Below are 24,965 nucleotides of genomic sequence, written 5' to 3'. Positions count from 1 at the left end.
CTGCCCTGCCTTGGAACATGACTCCTTGTAAAATAGAAGGTCCAGCCAGTTGTTTCTGGAGACTTGATTGAACTGGTGGGGAGGGGAGTGCCCTGTGGGCTGGGCACAGCTGGCCTCAGGGGTATTGACTTCCAGCCAAGCCTAGGCAGGGAGGTACACTTTCTGGGATTGAGTTATGCAAGGGGAAGCCAGCCCTCTTGCCTGCATGGCCCCTGGTAGGGTGGCTTTGGTGCTACACCCCACTCACAGGCTGGGATTCTCTGGTCAGAAGGGCATTAGCAAGTATTCAGAGGGAGCTGTTCTGTGTTCGGGCAGTGCTGGGGAAGAGAAGGGAGCTCTGCTTACAATTGTTTTGGGGAGTATTATGAAGGAACAGAGGTTCTAAGAGGAGGCTCTTCTCTTAGAATCTCTGTCTTCTGGTGGGGGAAAGGAAGCCCCCCCCTCAAACACATAGATTCCTGAAAGCCCATTGTTCATACGTTTTTCTTGGGGAAGAGCTGATGGCTTAGTGGGGGTAAGATGAGCTCCAGATTCTTGTTCTTTTTCAGACTGAGCTTCCAGCCTATATGTACACCCTGAACTCTTAGCTGTCCCAAGTGATGCTGGTCCTGAGTGTAAGCTCTGGGCAGGGTATGGGAGCCAGAGGCCAGTTACTGCCAGGAGCTCATCTGAACATGGTGCCTGCCTCTGATCTGTCCTCCACTGTCGCCCAGTGTCCTTCTCTGAGCCTCAGTCCTCCCTGGTGTGAAGTAAGGCCATTGAGACCTGTGTCATTGGCCTTCCGGTCTGGGAGAGCATGCTGGGCCGATACTGTGGTCAAGGGAAGTCACTTGTCACTTTTGGTCACAATGACCAGAGATCCAGCAGTGCCATGGGCCTTGAGATAGTACAGCTCTGCCAGACCCCTTTCTTCTGGCATTTTCCTGACCAGGCATGGTGCACCCAGTCCTTGAAGGACTTCCCTGCCTGAGTTCCAGGGTAGCTAGGGGGCCTGGCTGATTGTCTCTCTCACCAGGGACTTGTCTTGTACCACGTAGCCCAGGGTCCCACTAAATGCAATGTGAATGGACAAGTGGCTGCCGGAGCCTCCTTCCATCCTGGTCCTGTGGTTTATGTTTCTCTCTTATTGCCTGTGTCCAGGATGAGTCAGCTGAGGCTGCTGCCATCCCGGCTTGGGACACAGGCCTCAAGGCTCCTGGCCCCACATGGAGTCCAGAGGTTCAGCTGGTGCAGCAGGTCGTCTGGGCCACCAGCTTCCTTCACAAGCAGCAGAGTTAGAGGTGGTTCCAGTTATATGGAGGAGATGTACTTCGCCTGGTTGGAAAACCCTCAGAGTGTCCACAAGGTTGGCACCCCTCTATGTGGGGGAGAAGGTCCTGAGGCTGGGCTGTGGAGGGGGCAGTGGGGAGAAGCAGTTTGCCTGCTGAGTGACCCTGGGTAAGTTTCTTTGCTTCTCAGGTCCACCATTGTCTTTGTTTGTGAAAGAGTTGGTCCTCATATTAGGTGAGGAAGGCTCATTGCTCTGCTGTTGCTGAACCAGCCAATGGTTGGTGATCTGGCTTGAGACGTCCCGATGATGCCCTGCTCAGACACACTGTTTCTGAGACCTGCCCCTCTGTCATGCTGTACTGTGTCCAGGTGGCCCCTTGTTATGTGGTTAGGAGCATGAATGTTTATATATGTATATTGAGCTGGTGAAATAAGTACACACTGATGGTAAAAAATAATAATAATGAAAAAGTAAAATCAGTTGCCAGGGCAAAAGTAAAAAGTGAAGCTGCTCTCTCTCCACTCACAGTCCTCAGAGGAAAGTAATACATACGTTCACATGATTCAAAACAAAAAGTATTAAGTTCTACAGTGAAAAGCCTTCCTCCCATTCCATCTGCTCAACTCCTACCTGTCTGGTCCCCAGTCTATTCTTAATTTCTTCTGTATCTATTCAGATTTTCTTTAGATAAACTTATTGCAAACATAATTCTGGATTTCTCCCACCTTTACACAAAATATAGCATGTAATGTCCACTGTTTTGCTGCAGGCTTTTTTCATTCAGCATGCATCTCTAAGATTTTCAACGTCAGCACCTTAAGAGCCTCGTTTTTTTCCCCCAGCTGTGTAGTATTCCAGTTTAGATGGATGTGCCACATCCATCCCCAAGGACAGGCATCTGGCTCATTTCCAGGCTGTCATGCCTGGTGCTGTACTGCATCATCCTGCACATTCGTCACCTCGAGTGTGTGCAGCTCACTATGAGATAAATTCCACAAAGTGGAGTTGTTGGGTCAGAGGGCATCTGTATGCATAATTTTGATGGATCTTGCCAAATTGCTTTCCACAGGATGTGTACCATCTTATTCTCCCACCAGTACTGTACTGAGAGGATGCCAAGGAAAGCTCTTCTATTGTGTGTTCTGCTGGAACACAGAGGTGGTGGTGCATTCGTCCATCTGCTTTTTGTTTCTGCACAAATAGTAGCAAACCATACATCCTCTTCTGTTTGGTTCCTTTACAACATATCTTGGCAATATTCCACATCCATAATAGTAGATGCATCTTTTTTTAAAACACTACCCAATTTTCCAGAATCTAAATTTGCCATTTGTTTAACTGGTTTCCTATTGATCACCACTTAGATAGTTTTTATGCTGCCATAAATTGTCCTGCGGGGAACATCCTTGTACCTGTAGGCACACCTGTCCAAGTACATCTGTAGAATAAATTGCTGGCAGAGGAATTTCTGGTTCAAAAGATACATGCATTGAAAGTGTTAAGGACCTGCCTGCCAGATTGCCCCTCTACAGAGGCTGCCTCTAACTCCAGTGTGTGAGGGCATGTTTCCCCCAGAGATAGAAGTCTATTTCATACCTAAAGCCCCTTGATCACAACTTATAACTCCCCTGCCAACCCGCTACCAAGCTGGGTCCTGGAGAGATCTGAACTCTGGATGGGAGCCTGGGCTGCTTGAGAGGGATCTCTGTTCAGGGTCTTAGGAAGGTCCCGAGAGCTGTAGTGATGAGGGCAGAAATTCAGAAGAGAGAAGTGAAAGTCACTCAGCTGTGTCCAGGCCAGAATACTGGAGTGGTAGCCTTTCCCTTCTCCAGGGGATCTTCTCAACCCAGGGATCAAACCCAGGTCTTGCACATTGCAGGCAGATACTTTACCAGCTGAGCCACAAGGGAAGCCCTATAGTGATGAAGGAAGACCAGTGTCCCCTGGGGTCCCAGTCTGGGCCACACCCAACTACTCTCAGTCGCTAACTTGGCTGTTTTCTTGTTTCTGCCCCTGTCCAGTCCTGGGACAGCTTCTTCCGGAAAGCCAGTGAGGAAGCCTCTTATAGCCTGGCTCAGCCCCAGCCCCTTTCTGTCATCTCTGAAAGCAGGCCGGCAGTATCCAGCCGGACCAAGACCAGTAAACTGGTGGAAGACCACCTGGCTGTGCAGTCCCTGATCCGGGCCTACCAGGTGAGTGACTGGGAGGGCACAGGCTCCTGGGTGTGGCAGGTGCTAATGACAAGAAGACTGGCTCAGCTCCAGTGTCACCTCAGAGAGCCCTTCTCCGAGCCCTCTGTCGGTGGCTCTGACTCCTCCTGCTCTTTGTCACATTGCCATTCACATCACTTGCCATCTCCCTTCATTTTTGTGCGGACTGGTTGGTTTGTTTGTGGTCTTTCTCACTGTGCCCCAATACCTGGAGGGGTACTTAGTGAGTGATCAGTTTCAGTGAGTGTTGAATGAAAGATGAATACATTGATGCTTGTTAATGTCCATTTTCTCCTCTTGACTGGGCATTCCAAGAGGACAGGGCTGATGTTCAGCAGGTGCTTAACTAGAGTTTGTGGAACGAATGAATAAATGGATAGTTCATTAAGCAGCTCTCCCACCCATCAGTTGCTCTGTCCTGGAGACGTAGGCTCCCTGTGGCTGGGTTCCCGGGCTCGGCCTCCACTGTGTCAGAGTCCTGAAGATATTCCCTATTCTTGGTCTTGACCCAACAGTACTAATTGGAGGGCTGTTCTGGGTGTTCACTCCATAAAAATGTAATCATTTAGGATCTCTCTGGGAATCAGTGGCAGAAGGTATTTCATAAGACAAACTTGTCTTGAAGACATGCAGAAGGAAGGGTAAGGGCATCCTGGCAGAGACTCAGTGGGAGGGTGCCGCACAAGCCGCTGCAGGAACTCGGGGGGAGAGAGAGGCCTTAGCAAATGGAAAGGGCGCCTTGCCTCTGAATGAGGCACTCCGTGTGGGTTGGCAGCTGCCCACCCAGGGCGTGCCAGCTGTGCTGGGGCAGAAGAGGGAAGGTGCACAGGATTGGGTTCCCTTATTGGCCTCAGGACCCATGGATCGTGGGCCACTTGGGAGCAAACAAGTGGTTGTAATGATGTTTGTCTTGGCTGGCTTTAAGAGGCAGGAAGTGATCTAACTGTTGACTTTGAAAAAGAACAAGGAACATAAAACTTTATATGAAATATAAGGTAGCATTCAGAGTGCAGCCTGAGGGCCTTATCTTCCAAGCATAGTCTGAGTTCTGCAGTGGGTCTTTGGTCTTTCGTTGTCCGAGATCACAGCACCAGGGTCCTTTCAACAGATTGGTCTCTGGATTCAGGAAAGTTACTTTGTACTGGCTTGAGAAAAATCTGTCTGATGGTGTACTTACGGGGTGGGCTGCAGCCCCTCACAGGCCAACTCGGGGCTGAGCTCTGGTGTGACTCACCTGCATACAGTACTGAAAAAAACCCCAAGCTGCTGCTTATTTGCAAACATATAGAATGGAGAAGAATTGTGTCTCACACCCTGAAGCCCATCATTAGAGTGCTGCTCTTGATTCATCTTAACCCACTTCCGGCTCCACCCACAGGCCACTGATTATTTTGAAGCAAATCCCAGATGTCATTTCATTTCATTCATTGAACGTTTCAGCATGTATTTCCAGAGATAAAGTCTCCTTTAAAAATTTATAAATATACATAATAACATTATCACTGTTAAAAATAGTAATAATCTTTAATGTCATCAAATACCCAATTGGTATTCATTTGTGCCTGTTTGTCATAGGATTTCTTTTTTCTGCTTATTTGAATCGACTTTCAAATAAAGCCACAGGTTGTGATGTTGACGTGGCTCTTGAGCTCTTGTACTCTACTCTGCAGGTCCTTCTCCATTTCTTTTTGGTGGTCCTTGTTTGTCCTGTAGAGTTTTCTTGAGTCTGGATGTTGCTGATTGCATCCGCATGGTATCACTTTATCTGACCCTTTGTCCCATGTAAATTCTGTAAAGTGGTGGTTATATCTAGGTGCTTGACCCAACATAGATTTGATTTCTTTGCTGCAAAATCAGCTTCCTGGTGGTGATGGCACTTCATTAGTTAGTAGCTAAGTGATTCATGGGGTCGCAAAGAGTCAGACACAACTGAGCGACTGAGCTGAACTGAACTGAAGGATAATTATTTCCTGGATGCATCAAGTCATTAGGAGTGGCAAAAGTGGTGATAGTCTAATTCTGTCTTTGTTTGGTACGTGAAATATTTCTATGGGGAGAAACTTTCCTTTGTTAGCTCCGTTTATCCTCAGGTACAAATTGTATAAGGAAGGTAGGATCAGCGCTTGATTTTTTTCCTTTTATTGATGGATTTTCAAAATTATGATTTGATTCCCTAGCATCTTCCAAATATGGCAAATAAGGATTTTTCTCCTTTTTCTTAGTATGATATGAATGCTTGGATTTAAACACATTTGATGAGTTCAGCCTGCTACAGATATTCTCCTTGTTGTTGCTCACAATGGGTCCTTATTCCCGGCCTCAGTGGTGTTGGTAGGAAAAGATGATCTGAGCTCACCTTGTACATTTCTAATAAGCCAGTTCTCCAGGGAGTGAGGGAGTATTTGCTGTTATTGGTTTGGACATGACTTCTGAGTTCTTTTGATGGTTAGAGACAGGAAATATGTATTTCTTTTAAAGATACCATACTTAATAGGTTTGTACTGATGCTTCTATACGTGTCAAATATAGGACTTAGGGTTTGTCTTTGACCTCATCAATCTTCTATCACCATCTATCTCCTTTTAAAAATATAAAAAATAGAGGTTCTCAAAGACACAAGGCAATGACTTATTTGATTTTTCTCATAATCCATACATGACAAGCTAAGAATACAATTCTAGTACTACCACTGCTGGTTAGTAGTATAAATGAATTTATGATCTTTTTTATTTCTGCAGTCCTGTTTGCCTTTGGGGAGCATTCTGTTAGTTGGAATAGTTCCTCTCTATATAGTTATGCCACAAAATGGATGCATTAATTAATTTATCTTACTTTCAATATTTAAAACTTAATTTTGTTTTCTTTTAATTAATTAATTTTTTAATTGAAGGATAATTGCTTTCCAGAATTCCTAATTTTGTTTTATAGTGATATAAAATATTTGTAAGATTCCAAAGGCAAGATATAATCTTAAAAGTCCAGCTTCTAGCCCTGCCACTCTGCCCTATTTTGTCCTTTCCCTGTAGGTAATAATTTTTCTTATTTTTTGGTTTTATTATTTTACCACATATTCTTCTAATGCGTACATTTATTTGTAGACATTCAAATAGATACAAATATATGCAAATGCATATATTTACTTTTGTCTTTCCTTTCTTAGATAATAGGTAGTTTATCACAAACATTTTTGTATAATTTGCCTTTTTGCTTAAGAATATTTTGTGGAGACAATCTCATAGTAGCAGTTGGGAATTTTCCTCGTTCCTTTGAGCAACTCTGTGCCTGCATGAATTTCCCGTATCCATTTGTCAGTCTCCTGCTGATAGACATTTGGGAAGTTTTTAGAATTTTGCACCTACTAATAGTACCATAGTAATTATTTTTGTGTATGCATTCTTTCCTGTTTCTGAAAGCTGTATGATGTACTTTTAAACAGAGTTGAGCTCCTGCTACCTCAGTTGCTGTGCTGGGGCTTCACAGGTCTGCTAGGGCCTGGGTGCTGGACATGTGGAAACTTGAAATTCTAAAGCTGGAAGTGAGGGACCCAGGCCTGGAATCTCAATCTTGGTGGGGGTCTGCCCAGCTGTGTTCCAACTCTACCTTGACCTTTTCTCCTTCTCCAGATCCGGGGCCACCATGTGGCCCAGCTGGACCCCCTGGGCATTCTGGATGCTGACCTGGACTCCTTTGTGCCCTCAGACTTAATCACCACCATTGATAAACTGGGTGAGAATCAATACCCTTTCCTGTTGCCTTGGCAACGCTAGAGCCAGCGGATGCCTGTGCCTAGTGAAGGGCACTGAACCTGCAGTACCTCTGGGTCTCGGGTTTCAGCCATTAGCCTGAGAGGCTTTCTTCTGACCCTTGCCCATCTATGTGTCAGGTCCCTGCAAGGGAGGGCTCTCCATCCTCCCTAGCTGGTGCACCCACTCAGCAAGTTTGAGACACCTGTCCAGGCCCATCCTTGTGATGGCAACCTCGGTTCTGACTCTCATGCCCTGTGCCCTGTGGACAGAGGACCCTTGACCTTTAGGCTAGACATGGTGGGAGGGTGCTGGGGGCACTATTAGGAGGTCTAGGGATGCAGCTAGGCTCACCTGGGCCATCCCTCCCTCTCTCCTGTCTGCTGCCCGGACTCTGCCCCATGGGCCTCCCAGCCTTCTACGACCTGCGAGAGGCTGACCTGGATAAGGAGTTCCAGCTGCCCACAACCACTTTTATTGGAGGCTCCGAAAATACCCTTTCTCTCCGGGAGATCATAAGGCGCCTGGAGGTGAGCATAGGCAGGTGCGTCGGGCACACCTGGTGAAGCTCTCCAGCATGCGTTCGAGGGAGGGCGGGCACTGCCTTTCCTGTTCCAGACCCCGAGGCTGTCCATCCTCTTCCTGGCTCCTCGTGGAGTGCTCCCCTGTCCCCACAGAGCACTTACTGCCAGCACATTGGTCTGGAGTTCATGTTCATCAACGACGTGGAGCAGTGCCAGTGGATCCGGCAGAAGTTCGAGACCCCGGGCGTGATGCAGTTCTCCAGCGAGGAGAAGCGGACCCTGCTGGCCCGGCTGGTGCGCTCCATGAGGTCAGGCCCCCAGCACCTCCCTGGGAAGCCCGAGTGGCTGGGGGGCCTGCTCCAGGGCTATCTGAGACATCCCAAGCCCTAGCCGATGAGAAGGTACCTGGCGAGTGAAGGCAGGGCTGGGTGGGGCTCCAGGAGATCATGACACCAAACGAGGATGGAAGTGACATAAAGATGTCCGTGCGTGGAGTGAGTGTAGCAGAGACTTCCTGCAGGTAGGGCAGAGCTGAACTTCTGTGAAGCTGGATCTACCCAGGACCATGGGGCTCTGGAGGAGCCCCTGACCCAGCTGCTGGGAATAAAGTGGCTTCCTAAGCAGTGACATGTGGGCTGGAATTTGAATTGAGCCGTGAGGAGGTCTTTGGAACATGATGAGAGAGCTCCAGGGCACATGTGTGCTGGAGGGCAGCAAGCCGAGAACAGTGGAATGGCTAGTTGCAGCAGTTTGACTGGAAGGGGAAGAGAGGGTGGTCACTGGGAACGGATGCAGCCAGAGGCCTCTGGTTAAGCTGGGAGGAGCCTCAGCCTTCCCCAGACCTGTGCTCCTTGCTGGTGGGGCATGGTGTCATCATGGTGTCTGTGCTGGGCCCTGGACCGTGCAGAGAGACGTGACTTCATAGCTTCCTCTGTCCTGGCATCCTACTCCAAGTCCTCAGGAACAGCCCCCATGAGCCCCTGCCTCTCCACCCTTTTCCTCCCCTCCCCAAGCAGGTTTGAAGACTTTCTGGCCAGGAAGTGGTCTTCAGAGAAGCGGTTTGGCCTGGAGGGCTGTGAGGTCATGATTCCGGCCCTGAAGACCATCATCGACAAATCCAGTGAGATGGGGATCGAGAACGTCATCCTGGGGATGCCGCACAGGTGGGCCCTCCCTGCCTCAGCCTCGTGCTTCTCCCCCAGGCCCGGCTAGCTGAGATGGATGTGAGGCTTTGAAAGTCAGAGTAGGGGTGTTGTTGGGATCTGGGGGTTAGAGGCAAAGGGGTCTGGAAAATTCTGAGTCCCTGGGTCCTGGCTTGCTTATCACAGAAAGAGCCAAGCACGTGGCCAAAGCCACTGGAACCAGGTTCTCTTGGACTCAGTTTCTCTCTCACCACGTTGCCACCATCCCCAGCAATACTGAGATGACAGAAGGGGCTGTGTCATACTGCTTGAGATTCCTGTGGAGTAGCACATCCCAGAAAAGTGAGGGCAGAGCCTGGACATGTGGGCCTGGGTTGGCCTCACCTGGTGGGAGGTCTCTGGAGGTCAGTTGAGTGTCTCTTTCCCTGGCTGCTAGCTGACCACTCATTTCCCTGGGACCTTGAGGAAGACTTGGAAGGTTGGCCTGGCCACTGGGCAGTTACCTATGAGCTGGAGCCTGTGGGATAATGAGGAATATAGCCAAGGCGGCCAGGGGTCCTGCTGAATGGGCAGGGATGGGACATGCTCTCTGTCTGAGGGGCAAAGCCTCGGTATTTCCCGTGCCTATTTCCAGCCACTCACAGGGGGGCCAGTCCCCTACTTTTTCAACACTGGGGCGTCAGGATGAAGTGTGAGCAGGGTCAACATCCGTGGGCTGGCCTGCCAGGAGTCCAGGCTCTGTGCCCTGGAGGGAGCAGAGAGAACCCCGTGGTTTCAGGACGGCATGGCTTCAGTAGAACCATGGGAGGGCGGGGAGAGAATGGTGCTGGGCCGTCAGGCGGCTCTGGGACTGTGTGATGGTGCTGCTCAGGCTCCTGGCCTGAGGAAGCTTCTCAGAGCCAAGGACTGCCCTCGGCCAGGCCTCCATAGTTGAGAAGGGGCCTCTGAGGCTTGAGGGCTTTCCCCAAAGGAGCTTAGGGGCTTCATCTGGTTCCTGTGTCCACACAGCCCTCCTTCCACAGAACAAGAGAGAAGCCCACTGGAAGAGGGCTGCCCTTCTGTCACAGGGCCATGTGGGGCTGGAGGGGACTCCAGAGTATGTGCAGGCCTAGAGCTGGTGTCTGCTGCTGGGCTATGGGAAGCGAGTTCTGAGTCACACCTTGTGCCTGCCTCAGGCTGGTGTCCACCCCTGCATATATTGCCCCATGATGGGAAGTTCAGGCTGGACTGGAGAATCCCTGGACCTAGCTGCTTCCCCTCAAAACCCCCAAACCCCCCCATCCCCACCCACCAGACCTAAACTCATCTGGACAGGTCCTCTGGTGACTCCTAAGGGCATAAATGTCACCTCTTCTGAATCCTGCTCCAAGATGCTACTAGGTTGGGCTGGGGAGCCGTGTGGGAACAGTTGCATTGCATTAGCAGGTTGGGATCAAGATTCTGGGTTGGGCTCAGCTTTTGGGTCAGAGAGGGGGTGAGTGGACACTCGGCCATGAGGCTGGGTGGCTCCCTGCTCATGAAGGCCTCCTGAGTCTAAGGGGTGTGGGTGTCTGCTGGCCAGGGAGAGCTGGCCAGCTGGAACTGCTCACATGCCTTGCAGATTAAGACAGGATCAGAGGGCTGGGCTCCCAGTGCCCACACTGTTCCTGCTGGGTCCTAGGTGGGCAGGGAGCATGGTTATGCTGGAGTGTGTTGAGGGAGGTGGCTTTGTGCCAGGTGAGAGCCATGTCCCCTCTGGCCCCAGGGGCAGGCTGAATGTGCTGGCCAACGTTATTCGGAAGGACCTGGAGCAGATCTTCTGCCAGTTTGATCCCAAGCTGGAGGCAGCGGACGAGGTGGGTGCCAAGTGTGGGCACTAGAGCCCCTGGAGAGCTGGGTATTTGGGAGATGGACAGACATGCAGAAGAGTGGGAGAAAGGCAGTGGGTGCTTATGTGAGTCTCCTGAGGTGCTTTGGAGCAAAGTGCTCTGATCTCGGATAACTAGGAGAATCCTTAGATAATCTGGGCTAACCTGCTATCTCCAGCCAGGGAAACTGAGGCCCAGAGAGGTGCAGGGGAGTGCCTGAAGTTACTCAGTTCAACCCATGTGGCTGTATCTTGTGCCCAGAGTCCTGCCTGCCTGCCCGTAAGGACTGCTCACTCGCTTGTTTGCCCAGCACAGTGTTGGGAGGTCAGGACAGTTTCCTGTGCCCACTGATGAGCAGAGGGTACAGTTTTCTACCCTCACCCACTTCTGGGTATGTTTACGTGTCATGTAGGCCTCGTGTCCCGTGCCTTTGTGTGCGCTGGGCCCTCAGCCTGCGTTGCCATCTTCCCTTCCTCTCTGTCTTTTTCACAGTCCCACCCATCACCGCATTTGATGGCTTTCCTGGTCCTCCAGGCAGGAGCTGCCTGTGCTTCCTTTGCCTGAAGAACTGTGTCTAGTCTGGCCTTTTCCATTCTGTGTGTATGTATGTGTCTATCTGTCTGTTTTCCCATCCAGGCTGGTAGCAAAGTGAGGGCAGGGACCTTACCCCCGAAGCCTCAGCACCCAGTACTGGAGGATGGTTTGTTAGAATGAATCACATTAAATGACTGCTCTAGAACCATCCAGCACATTAGACCAGAGCAGGATAGAATCCACATCTGCTGGCTCCCAACTCATTATCTTTCCGTCATCATGTTTATTTTGCTCAAGCACCTTCATTCTCTGAGTCTCAGTTTGCTTTCCTGTAAAATGGGGATAAAAATTCCTGGTCCCAGAATAGGTTGTGAGCAATTACAGATGAAATGAATACACAATAAAACCTGGCCAAAGAGCTCTTTAAACAAATTTACTTTTTTCTTAATTGAAAGAGCAATGTGAGCATCATTTGAAGAAAAGATTTCATAATGAGAGTAAGTTTCCCTTCTGAGACTGCTTTCCTGCTCCCCGGAGGCTCTGCTGTGGTCAGTTTTCATGTCAAGGTGTGTACTTCCAGAAATGTTCCACGCAGTGCAAACACATGTAGGCATCCAGTACAGCTTTACTTATAAGAGGCCAGGGGAGCAGCTCGAGATGCCGCTGGACACCTTGCTGTTTTCACTTAATGAACTGTCACTATTTTAGAGCTGCACACTAAGCTCCCTGGGCTTCTAATGCCCCTCTGGTTTCCACTGTCTCTTGTTGATGAGCAATAGGTGGTGGGATGAGTGGTTTTGCACACATGTGTGTGCATTTTTAGATAGTGTCTGAGAAATGCAGTGTCTGGAGCTGAGGAGGCGGGACTGAATTGCCCTCCAAACAGTTTGCAGACAGCAGCGAGTCTGCCTGCTGTGTGCGAGAGTCCCAGGCCACCCCCGCCTTCCCTTACTCCATCTACCCTTTTCATCTTTGCCAATGTGAGAGGTCCAGAAGTGACTGTGTTTGAACATATTTCTCTGCTATGAATTTGAGTGTCTTCTCACATGTTTTTAAACCATGTATGCCTTTTCCTGTAAATTCTTTTTCCTGGCTTTTGCTTATTTTTCCTTGGGGTCTTGGTAAAAAGTGCTTTATGTAGTGAAGGAGTTAGCCCTTTGCTTGCATTTGTGTGATAAATATTTTCCCAGCTTGATTTTTTTGCCCCCTAATACTGTGCATGGATCTTCTTCCCCCTTGACAAATATATTAGATTTTGGCTGTCTTATCTTTTGTGACTTCTGAGGTTTGTATATTGCTTAGAAAGACTCCTTGCTCTAAGATCATAAGGTGTGTCTTGTTTTCCCCTGGTACTGTGTTTTTGTCTGTTGTGTGCACATTTTTGCTTACTTTGGTATAAAGAATTTAGTAGGGGTTTCCAGTGTTTTCCCAGAGGCCTGGCCCATGGTCTTAACTCCAGTTAAGATCTGTCCTTCATTTCTTGGCCTGCACTGTTGCTGGTTGGACCCTTCCTAAGGGTGCCTTAGGCGTTCCCAACTCTGCCATCATTAACGTGGAGAGTATAGTTGCTGATAATGTGCAGGGGCTCTGAGAAGGGATCACGACCCAGGGAACCCGCCAGCCTTTCTTAGACCAGCTGGAGGACAAGGAGGGCGTGTGCCAGGGTTGGGGGAGGAATGCAGGGCTGAGTCAGGGACAGCACGACTTTCCCAGGGAGCAGACTCCAGGGGATGTGCCAGCCCCACTGTGGACTTGCATGTCTGGGATGGTGGGGACTTCATCACAGGCCACCTCAACCTTCAGGGTTCCGGAGATGTCAAATATCACCTCGGCATGTACCACGAGCGGATCAATCGAGTCACGAACAGGAACATCACTCTGTCGCTCGTGGCCAACCCCTCCCACCTGGAAGCTGTGGATCCCGTGGTGCAGGGGAAGACGAAGGCAGAGCAGTTCTACCGTGGGGACGCCCAGGGAAAGAAGGTGAGCTGTCCTGGGCCCTGCGGACCTGGGTTCCGTGGGCTGGGCTCCTGAGGGGTGAGCTCCAAGGGGTAGGCTCCAAGGTTCATGGCCGGGGCTGGGCTGCCCTGGCTGGAGCATGGGGGCCCCTCCTGACTGATACCCTGTCCTACAGGTCATGTCAATCCTGGTCCATGGGGATGCTGCCTTTGCTGGCCAGGGTGTGGTCTATGAGACCTTCCACCTGAGCGATCTGCCCTCTTACACCACCAACGGTACCGTGCACGTTGTCGTCAACAACCAGGTGAGGGCCAGGACTGCGTGCTGGGTGCTTGTCGGTGTTATCTGTTCCCGGATCCAGGCAGCACTCTGAGGAGAGGGGTGGGGCAGTCCTATTCTGACCCCACTGCTCTGCCGTTCAGCAGAGCGTGGCTTCAGCGAGACGCCTGTTCTCTCAGACTTGGTTTCTCTGGTCTGTGGAGTTGGGAGGAGTACACATCTGTGTGTCTGCCTTTGTGTCTCTGTGTATATCCATCTCTCTGTTCTTCTCTCCCCCATCCCCATGTATGTGTATACACACACACACACACACACACACATATATATATATATGATAAAGCTGTAGGGACAGAGGAAGATGGGTGTAACCAGCACCTATCCCAGAGGCTGCACGTATAAAATTAGATGCTGCCTTTAGCTGCATGTAACCTAGTCCTAGAACACAGCGCTCACAGCTTTTGCTTTTAAGGCAACTGTGGTTAATGACAGCTCTTCTTCTGGGCCTGTAAAGCCCTGGGTTAACGACTTTATTTGCATAGTCATTTAAGTCATTTAATCTTCACAGTATAACCCTGTGAGGTAGGAATTTAATGAGCCCTTTTAATCAATCAGGAAACCGAGGCTTTGGGAATTTAAGTGCCTGGCCCAAGGTTGTATAGTTAGTAATTGGTAAGACTGGGTTTTATCCCAACTTGGGCTCCCTACTCCCACTGTATAAAAATGATTGCAGGAGAAAGAGCAGGTGTGAGTCGCCCGGTGTTGCTGCTGTCCCCATGATTTCAAGGTCATCCACTGCTACCTGGTCATGTCCCCATTACCTCCTGACCACACTTGATAGACCTCAAGGCAAAGACACCCCTTCCCCAGCCCCCAGGCCCCCGATCTCCCAGGAAGCCACAGCTGTCTAGCTCTCAGTGCCTCCTGCTTCTGCAGATTGGCTTCACCACAGACCCCCGGATGGCCCGCTCCTCCCCATACCCCACTGATGTGGCCCGTGTGGTCAATGCACCCATCTTCCACGTGAACGCAGACGACCCAGAGGCTGTGATATACGTGTGCAGCGTGGCAGCCGAGTGGAGAAACACCTTCAATAAAGACGTCGTGGTAGACCTGGTGGGTGTGGGGGGCCCAGGCTAGGTGGGCTTAGCTGTCCCTGCTGTGCCAAGCTCACCAGGTCTGCAGCATCTTCAGCAGTCAGAGCTGGACAGCAAGTTTAGTGCCACTGAGCGCAGTCTCTGCAGAGGCCTGGGGTGGGGCATTTGGTGATGGGTGATCATGAGGGCTGGTGAGGTTGTGAAGTGTGTGGCCTGCCGGGTGTGCCCCAGCGGGCAGTGACTGTGCCAGCCACACTGCCTGGGCATGGGGACCCACCCCTGTCCCTGCAGGTCTGTTACCGCCGGCGTGGTCACAACGAGATGGACGAACCCATGTTCACGCAGCCTCTCATGTATAAGCAGATCCACAGACAGGTGCCTGTGCTGAAGAAGTATGCAGACAAGCTCATCGCCGAGGGCACAGTCACCCTGCAGGAGTTTGAGGTGGGCTCTGTCAGCACCTTGCTGGAGCTGAGACTCTGAGGGGGTTGCTGATGTTCCCAGCACAGGGCTGGGTGCTGGTGATTTAAAGAAGCAGCCGGTATCATCCTTGTCCCCAGCAGCCCCAGTGATTAAGGGGGACAGAGGACTAAAGACACTTACAGCCTGGTGGGATGCAGTAAATGCAGTGATGCATGGAAGCCCATCCTCAGGCAGGAGTCCAGGAAGGCTTCCTGTAGGAGGTGGCCCTGAGCCGGGTTTATCCCCAGTGTTGTCTGTGGATATGCTGGTCCTACTTCTTTCGGGTAGCTCTGAGAGCAAAGACCATGAGTCTTTCTTGGGTTCCCACAAGTCCCTTGCTGAGTGGGATCCTGTGGACTCTTTCCAGGATCCCCTGAACTCTGGGACTTTAAACTCTGGCCATAAGGTCCCTGTGGGTTAGGGGAAGACCATTCCTCTAGAGCATGGTCAGAAGGACCAGTCACTCAGCCTGTGACTGCCCAGGGCATCATTGCCTCAATCCAGGCCTTCACCCTTATCTCAGGAAGAAATCGCCAAATATGATCGGATCTGTGAGGAGGCGTATGGCAGGTCTAAGGATAAAAAAATCCTGCATATAAAGCACTGGCTGGACTCTCCCTGGCCTGGTGAGTGAGTGGCGTGTGGCTGAGAGACCCCTGTGGGAGAGGCAGGCCTCTGAGTCCTAGACAGATGGACTGGTCAGGGGAACTGAGGCCCCACCACCTCCCAAAAGTCACAGAGTCTCTGCCCTCTCAGGCTTCTTCAACGTGGATGGGGAGCCCAAGAGCATGACGTGCCCAGCCACAGGTGTTCCCGAGGACATGCTGACCCACATTGGTGAAGTGGCCAGCTCTGTGCCCCTGGAGGACTTTAAGATCCACGTGGGTGAGGTTGCTGTCTGGCATGGGCCACTGTCCCAGACTTCAGGCCCCAAGGAAGGTGGTGTCAGGAGTCAGGGAGGCCCAGCCTCATTCCTGCTTGGCTGTGGGTAGACCAGCTGAGCTCTCAGTGCCTCTTTCATGCCCGTGAGGGATCTGTGATAACTCTTCAGGTGAACAGATGTGGATGCCATGGTCCCCAGTGAGTGCCGCTGACAGGCTTCCATGGACATCTGGGTTTCCCCAGTGCCTTTATTAAGGGTACCCCTGGATCAGACAGGAGGAGAGCAGGGGAAAAAAGGCTTCTCATAGAGGGGGCAGTTGGGTCTAGAATGTTGGGGGGCAAGTGTGCCAAACTGGACAGGTGATAGAGGGTGACCCTGGTCTAGTAGGTGGCCACTGGCTGTGCTTCTTGGCTGTAACTGTTGTGGCCTCCACTCAGGCAGCCTGAAGAGCCCCCGTGGTTGTAGTGGGGACCCCGTGCACCCTCTGAGCAGGCTGTGGGTGTTCCAAGAGGATTCCACCACTTCTGGGGGAAGCCCAGGAGTCTTGGGGCACCGGCTCTGTGTACTGTCACAACAGGTCTGTGTGGGTGTGGGACCAACGGCAGCCCAGCCTGGGCCAGGTGCCTGGGCTCAGATCCAAGCACCTTCTTCTGTATGAGGGTGAGTGAATGATTTCGCTCTTCTGAGCCTGTCTTCTCATCTGAAAGGCAGTGAAAGTTGGTACCTACATTTCACTGGAGAAATGTCCCCTACTCAGTGTATGTGGCCTGTGCAGGTGGCCGGTGCTCACCTAGTGTCACCGCCTCCGTCCTGCAGGGAGAGAGGCGGTGGGAACACACGCTCAGGCCAGCCTAGTATATTGGCTGGAGTGGTGGGGCTGGAGGAGGGGTCTCCTGTGCCCTGCCAGGCCCCTGGCCTGTGGGGAGGGTGCACAGTGAATATACACACACCTGGCGCAGGGTCCGGGGACCATAGCTGTCCCAGACGAGGTGGCCAAGCTCCTGCACCCCTCAGGCTGGCCCTTCCTGCCCACAGGCCTCTCTCGAATCCTGCGAGGCCGTGCAGACATGATCAGGAAGAGGATGGTGGACTGGGCGCTGGCAGAGTACATTGCCTTCGGTTCCCTGCTCAAGGAGGGCATCCATGTGCGGCTCAGTGGGCAGGACGTGGAGAGGGGCACGTTCAGGTGAGGGTAGGGGGTATAGGAGCCCAGGCCCTGTGGGCATTAGCCTTGCCCCTTGGGAGAGCTGAGAGCTCAGCTGTGCTGGGGTTTTGTCAGTTGGCCCAGAGACTCGGGATGATCATTTCAATGAGGATTAAGAGGAAAGCTTCTTAGAACTGATTTTTTTTTTTTCAATCCCTGGCTGAGTGTTGTGGTCTGGAGGAAAAGCAGCAACCACCGACCAGCATGCAGAAAAGGTCCACGTTTGCTTTCCCAATACCCACTGGCAGGACAGCTGCCTCCACGCGGCTCCACTAACTTGTGGCAAATCAAGGACAGGTTCAGGGCCACTGGAAGTTGGTACACATTGATCTATACATACTCCTGAATGCTGAATTCGCTGGTGTCCTAATCACTGTTTCCTCATCAGCCTCCCAGGCTTAAAGGCTGGATACATTTCAGGAATGACAGGTTAATAACTTGGCAGTTCGAGTGATTGTTAACCCCAGTGTCCACAGATTGATTTGTTCATTGTGTGTTTTGCTGAACTTCCTCAAAGGATTTTCCTTGTCAGACCAGGTGCCACAATGAGCTGCATCCGTGCCTCACTGAGGAGATGCACGTGGTATTTCTAGGCTCTACCCCCACGCTCCACCATTCAAAACTGAGGAAGGAAAATCACAGAGTCAGAAGGGGTTAAAACAATTGATTGGCTGTTTGAGCCCTTCGAATAGATCTGGAACACCTATGATTCAGCAAATAGAGAATAGCTCAAAGAAATATTTATTCAGATAGCCAGGCCATCTGAAAGCTCCCGGGCCTCCTCTCCACCCCCATGGGGCCAGCATGCAGAGCTGACTGCTCTGCATAAGCTCTTGGTTGATGTAAAGTCTTGTGGTCATCAATGGTCCTCAAGATCCTTTGTTTCCCTTTGAACTACTGTCAAGCCAGCTCCCCACCGCCATCTTTCTTGTTTGCAGTTTAGAGTTCAGATGAGGACTTTACACTTGTTGGCTATCCCCATCACATTTCCTCTGTTTGGGACTCCAGATGTTTGGGGCCCCAGATCTCAATTCAGTCTCTGCCATGTTAGTGAGTCCTGGATATGTGGCTTCCAGAATTCAATAGGCTATCTATCCCTCCCTTGTCCCAGTCCCTCATCACTGCTGGCCCTGTTCCAGCCAGGGATCAGGGGGCCACTCCACTGCACCCTGCGTTGCATGTCAGTCCTCATGAGGTTTGGTGTTCAGCCAGGGGTCCCTCCTTATGTGTTGCGGTTCCTGTCTCCTGTGATCCTGGGCAGGGCAGGCAAGTGGTAAGGGGGCTAGCAGGATGGGCAGGGGGACAGTGCCCCTGGGGTATGGCTTCCTAGGGTCTCAGGTTCCACCCAGGACCTGGGAGGTTGGCATGGCAGGTCTCATGGGACCCCTCCTGATGTAAGAAGCTGAGACTCTCATGTCTGTGCTCCAGGACCCTCAGGGGGTGTGAGGCAGGTACCGCTGGGAGGGGAGGCTGCCCAGAGGAGGGACCAGATGGCTCTGGCTTTCCACGGCCGTCACCAGCCTGTGGGACTCTGCGAGGTGTCTTGCTCCGTCCGCCCGCCTTCCATCCTCTCCTGGTCTGTCTCTCTCCAGTCACCGGCACCATGTTCTCCATGATCAGGAAGTTGACCGGAGGACGTGTGTCCCGATGAACCACCTGTGGCCTGATCAGGCCCCCTACACCGTGTGCAACAGCTCCCTCTCGGAGTACGGAGTCCTGGGTGGGTCAGAACTCTGCCTGCAGGTCAGGCAGGCCCTGAGAGGCCTGGGGGCCAGAGAGGGTCTTGTACCTCTGGGCATCTTGTCTTCATTGTTTTGACCATGGTCTGGAACTGGGAGGGGCTAGTGGAGCTCGGAGGCCCCTGAGTGGACCTGGGTCATGGGACAGCCCCGAGGGACAGTGGTTGGGCTGCCTCCACCTGAGGCCACATCAGAGATGTGGTCCTGTCCCATCTGGCCCTCAGAGAGCCAGTCGAGGATCAGTCTTGCCTGGATGGGGGCTCTGGATACCAGAGCCTGTCCCTGGGTGGCATCAGTGGGCCCAGACAAAAGCCCCATTGAACCCACTAGGGGCCACTGCTACTGGCTGGCCCTGAGCCTCCTGGCCTGGCCACCTCCACATTCCCCACCTGCCTCATCTGTGCTGCTGCACCCAGAAGCCCTGTCCTCAGGCTAGGCCCTTCCTAGGCTCTGCTTCCCCAGACTACACCCTGAACTCTCCCTTGGCTCAACCTTTAGCTGTCCTGCTTCCTCTGAACCTGCCTCCTCCCAGAAGCAGGAACCCCCGATACTGGCCACCCCTTCTGGGGAGCAGCCTCTGGGGCTGTTCCTGCACCCCTGCTCATTTTGGGGGGACTCCTTGGCAGGTGGCCCCTGGTGCCTCTGCAGGGTATCTTTGGACTTGGCTCCTGGTCTAGATAAGGCTGAAGCTAGCTGTATGTGAGGTCAGGGCTGAGGTTGGCATCTCTGGGCCTGTTGTCAGCTACCAGAAAGGGAGATCCTGGCTTTTGGGTGCCATGGAGTCCCCGGGCTCTTCTGGCCTCCAGGGAAGGGTGGGCAGAGCAGGGAAAGTGTGTGAGGACGGGCTGGGTCTGACCAGAGCCACCCCCTCTTGGTGCAAGTGTGTGGCAGGCTCTATTTCTCGGTGTCTTCTGTTCAGGTTTTGAGCTGGGCTACGCCATGGCCAGCCCCAATGCCTTGGTGCTCTGGGAGGCTCAGTTTGGTGACTTCCACAACACGGCCCAGTGCATCATCGACCAGTTCATCAGCACTGGCCAGGCCAAGTGGGTTCGACACAATGGCATCGTGCTGCTGCTGCCCCATGGCATGGAGGGCATGGTGAGGGCCACCAAAGGAGGGATGTGGCTGGCCTGGAAGAGGGTGGCTGGACCCTTGGCCACTTGCAGAGTTGAGGGGGTTGTGTGCCTTCCAGCCCCTTGGAACCGCATAGGATGCAGGGTGGGGCCTGCATGGGTCTGTTAGCACTGCTGAAGATGATGACACTACTGTTCTGGGTCACAGATGGAACAGACGTGTCTGAGTGCCTGCTGTGTGCCAGGCTCTGTTTCAGACCTTCTCTGTGTATTAAATCCTCCAATCCTTACAACAACTGAAAGAGGCAGATCCTGTTCCCACTTGCCAGATAAGGAAGCTGAGACACGGAGAGGTAGAATAGCCTGCCTAAGGTCACACAGCTAACCACAGATTTGAACCTCTGTTGTTGGAGGAACCACATGTGGGGGAGAAGGAGGATATGCAGGTCATCAGGGGAGGGGAGGGAGGAGCATCATGAGGTCCCACCCTGGTGGCAGTGTAGACTGACCAGGTAGAGCATGGGCGGGGCTTGGTCACTGCCTGGCTGTAGTGGATGTCCTGCTCAGCTTGGACCGGTCATATGTTCAGGGGTTGATCAGTACTGCTCAGAGCCAGGTCTTGTGGCCCTGGGCATTTCCCATGCCACGCATTATCCTGTGGCATCCTCACCAGAAGATCGGTTCTGTTCCCATTTCACATGCGAGGAGAGAAGTCCTGTGACTGCCCAAAGTCCCCCAGTTGTAGAAATAGCTGGCTTCTCACCTTGAGACAGGCTGGATGAGGAGCTGAGCTGGCCGGACTGGTACCTGTGGCTGTGGGTCCATGGGGCTTTGCCCCTAAGGGAAGGGCAGGCCACCCCTGTCCCATGGGGAGCCAGCTTGGAGGACAGTGTGGGGTGTCCTGCTGCTCTTATGGAGCAGAGCAGCCATGTGGGTGAGGGGAGGAGGCGGAGTCAGATCTGCAGCTGCCCCTTTCTAAGTGAGTAAACTTGAGGTTGCTTCTTAATGTCTTCACCCTTCACCTTCATCTACACACAGAGCTGCTTTCAAGAATAATGTGTGTGAGGTCTGTAGAATGATGTCTGGCACACAGGAAGCACTCAGCAAATGGTCACTGTTGCAGGGTAGAACGTTCTAGAAAAAGAGCATCTTAACTTGGCTTTTTCACGTTTTCCTTCTGCCCTATGTGTTCACATGTGGTGGCTCTGGCTGGACCCTCCTTCCTGCTCTTGTCCCACATTCCTTGCTTTTTCCAGTGGTTCAGATTCTGGAGTGAGGGCTTCTCCTCGAGAACGCTCTATACCCTGCCCTGAGCCCCAGGTCCCTGTCTCGTGTGACAGACCCCCAATCCCCCTGAACTCTGGCCAGCCTGGCCATCTGGCATTTGTTCCAGGGCCCAGAGCACTCTTCAGCCAGGCCTGAGAGGTTCCTGCAGATGAGCAATGATGACTCAGATGCCTACCCTGTAAGTACGGCCCGCTCCCCGCGCTAGCCCCCTCCCCGCTGCCCTGCCAGGACAGGGCCATAGGCTGCTAGGCAAGGCCAGGATATGGGTACCACAGGCAGGTTACCTCCCAGCTGCACCCTGTCCCTCCAGGCATTCACCCAGGACTTTGAGGTGAGACAGCTCTATGATTGCAACTGGATCGTGGTTAACTGCTCCACGCCGGCCAGTTACTTCCACGTGCTGCGCCGGCAGATCCTGCTGCCCTTCCGCAAGCCGGTGAGCCACCCACACTGGTCATCACTGGGATAATGCAGGGGTTGAGTGCAGGGTGCCCTGGCTGAGTGGAGGCAGGCTGGCAGCCAGCCACCATGTTTCCCTTCCAGCTGATCATCTTCACACCCAAATCTCTGCTGAGGCACCCAGAGGCCAAGTCCAGCTTTGACCAAATGGTATCTGGTATGTGCCTGGGCATGTTGGGGAGGTGACTGATGGGGGTCCATGGGGCAGCCTCTGTTTCTGTGGCTCTGTTGGCCCTGCAGCTTCTGACACAGTCCCTGCCAGCAGCTGGATTGGGAGGTTGGTGCAGCAGCCAGATGTCTGGGGCTACCTGGGTCACTTGGGCTGAGAACCAGGGTCAGGAGGGTGCACTATCACCCTGCAGCTGCTCAGGAGGGCTGGCCTGGCTGCACCGGAAGAGCTTAGAGGCTGGAGGCCTGCTGCAGGTCTGCCTAGTTCATGGGAGGCTGAGTGTCAGTCGTTCATCCATTGTTTTCACTCATGAGCCCAACAGGCATCACTGGCTCTGGGAACCTGGCACCCCCTCCAAGAGCTCTCAGCCCTGGTGTTGGAACTGAGATGTGACCCAGTAGAGGGTGAAGGGGGGCACGTTTAGGGCCTGGAAGCTGGGCACAGCAGAGCTGTCTGGGAACTCGGTCCTGGGTTGTAGGGGAAGGGGCAGGAGCTGGTCAGGGGACCCCAGTGGCATGGACAGGTGCTTGTTTTCACTTGCGTGTGTGTAGGCATCTCCTCAGCTGTGGCCAGTGACTGAGCCAGCAGTGCAGAGCTCTGGCATTGGGTTGGACTGCCCGGGCTGAACACTTAGCGCTGGTGGGGCTTGGCAGCCAGTGAACCCTCTGCCTCAGTGTCCTCACCTGGGATGCAATGACCCTACAGTAGCTTCCTCAGAGGCTTTTGTAGTGTGTTTAGTCTGGCACCTGGCATGAGATCAGGAAGGAAAAATGGATGGAACTCAGCTGGGAGCTGGGCTCTGGAGTTGAGGGAGGAAGAACTGTGCCAGGGTTTACTTTCCAGTTTGATGATTGGGGGAATTGAGTGTGCCCGGGAGGTGGGCAAGACTGGATGGAGAGCAGGTTTGGGACAGACAACAGTTCGGTAGATGGGAATGTGATATCACCTTCTCTGTCCCCTCCAGGGGCTCTCCCCATCACCCCCGCATCACTTTAAACTTGGTGTTCCCAGAGCTTTGCCCTTGGCTGCAGCTGTTGTCTCCACTCCTGTACTTGGGACATCTCAGGGTGGCCACTATCTCCTGTTCTGTTGTTTGGCTCAGGAGGTTCATATTGCAGATCTAAATCTGGGGCTTGACTCAGTGGCCAAGGAGAGCCTGGAGGAGCCAGGAGTGTGGACTTGACTCCCAGGCTGCTCTGGCCCCGCTGGGAGCCGATGACCCTTCCATGTCCTGTTGGTCCCCAGGAACCAGTTTCCAGCGGGTGATTCCTGAGGATGGGGCTGCGGCGCGGGCTCCTGGGCAGGTACGGCGGCTCATCTTCTGCACGGGCAAGGTGTACTATGACCTGGTGAAGGAGCGGAGCAGCCAGGGCCTGGACGAGCATGTGGCCATCACACGCCTGGAGCAGGTGCGCCCGAGCCCCTCACCTGCTCAGAGTGGTGGGCAAGTTCAAATCGCCAGCTCCCTGGCTCTGGGCAGTATGCCAGGGCTGGAGCCAGTGAGGGGGGGTGGTGGCTACTCTCTGGGGGGCCTGTCTGTGGGCACGCCCCCCTTTCTCTGGCTGTGCCCTTCATTCTTCCTGCCCTGCCCCAGATCTCTCCATTTCCTTTCGACCTGATCAAGCGAGAGGCAGAGAAGTACCCAGGCGTGGAGCTGGTATGGTGTCAGGAGGAGCACAAGAACATGGGCTACTATGACTACATCAGCCCGCGCTTCCTGACCGTCCTGGGCCGGGCGCGGCCCATATGGTACAAGGCTGGGTGCCGGGGCCGCCCGCCACCCACCCCTCGTGTCTGCTAGGGCTGAGGCTCTGCGGGCTTGAGGCCCCATCCTGGCCTTACCTGCCCCATTTGCTGTGTGACCCGGCACTGGCCACTGCCCTTCTCTGGGCTGTATTGAAAACTGAGGAGTTGGGCCCCCTAGTACCTGCTGGCTCTGTGACTGTCAGGGACAGAGCATCTTCCCCATTAGGGATCCTCTTCATTATGACCTTATGAAGAGCAAACCTTTGTGTTTGTTCTGAGTCCAGAACTGAACTAGAGAACCTCCTGCATGTCTCAGATCTCCTTACTTTTGATCTTAGGCCACTGACTTAGCCCCTTGGAGCCTCAGGCTCTTCATTCCTGCAGCTGGGCAATGATAAGCATAGACCCCATGCAGTCCTATGGTAGCTGCGAAGCCAGCCCAGCCCTTCCCATGAGCTTGTCTTTCCTCCTCCAGGTATGTTGGCCGAGACCCAGCGGCTGCACCAGCCACAGGGAACAGGAACACTCACCTGGTGTCTCTGAAGAAGTTTCTGGATACTGCCTTCAATCTCCAGGCCTTTGAGGGCAAAACATTTTAGAGCCTGTCTGAGTCTTGCTGTGGGGTTGCCTGGGGACATGGGGGATGTTAGGGGTTGGGTGGCTGTGCTGCCCAGGAGAGAGACTGTCAGGAGCCCCAAGATAAAACCTACCTATATGGTGACTGGCTGAAATGTAGGTATCACCAGCTTTGGTATTAAGCCATTTTGGGCCTTTGTGTTTATTTCAGAATCTCTTAGGGCTGAGAAAGCCAGAGGTGTCTGATAGATGGGCTGTAGCTGTGGAGTGTTTCTCCAGCTGCCCTGGTCTCCAGGGTTTTGTGTGACTTCTCTGTCTGTGTCATTCACGTCTCTGCAGACAGACAGCCAGCTACCGAGGAGCCCATGCTTTTGGTCTCTTTCCAGCCCGGCAGACTTGGCTGTTGCTCACCCTGTCCGTGTTCATCTGTAGATTCAAGCACTGTTCTCTGTTGTGCTCTTAGAAATAGAGATTTTAGCAATGACAGCCAGGTGAAGGAAAACCATGCCAGGTGATTTATATGGGCTCTGTTTTATGGGGCGTGTCATAATGAGGTATGTCAGCTTCTGTGTGAAATATGATCGTATTTACCATGTACCAAAGTAGAAAACCAAATAACAGAAAAATTAAACATTGCTTGAGAGACTTCCTGTTGTCACTTCTTGTTGTAAAGTTGGGGTAGGGGCAGATGAATTAGGGAGGGTAGGGAATGGGGAGAAAGAAAAACTAAACACGAAGGGGCAGGTTTACCCCTCCTGTGGGCAG

General features: G+C 52.7%; 1 protein-coding gene across 1 annotated transcript; it reads left to right on the top strand.

The window, feature by feature from the left end:
• The first annotated feature begins 1,141 nt into the window (after positions 1–1,141).
• Positions 1,142–24,299, top strand: OGDHL (oxoglutarate dehydrogenase L). The gene is made up of 22 exons (XM_055425956.2): positions 1,142–1,345; positions 3,292–3,462; positions 7,104–7,206; positions 7,638–7,753; positions 7,901–8,055; positions 8,764–8,910; positions 10,634–10,724; positions 13,074–13,253; positions 13,405–13,533; positions 14,442–14,621; positions 14,894–15,046; positions 15,588–15,690; positions 15,821–15,949; positions 16,983–17,133; positions 18,744–18,871; positions 19,810–19,988; positions 21,357–21,428; positions 21,561–21,686; positions 21,794–21,866; positions 23,124–23,287; positions 23,473–23,627; positions 24,100–24,299. The coding sequence occupies exons 1-22, from the start codon at positions 1,142–1,144 to the stop codon at positions 24,221–24,223; spliced, it is 3,033 nt and encodes a 1,010-aa protein (XP_055281931.1). The 3' UTR covers positions 24,224–24,299.
• The last annotated feature ends 666 nt before the right edge of the window (positions 24,300–24,965 follow it).

Source organism: Moschus berezovskii, chromosome 12, assembly GCF_049115385.1.
Source record: "Moschus berezovskii isolate FMDL1 chromosome 12, NW_MosBer_1.0, whole genome shotgun sequence".
Classification (NCBI taxonomy): Eukaryota; Metazoa; Chordata; class Mammalia; order Artiodactyla; family Moschidae; genus Moschus; species Moschus berezovskii.
The sequence above is the reverse complement of the archived record's forward strand: the minus strand, read 5'-3'. Positions and strand labels throughout refer to the sequence as shown.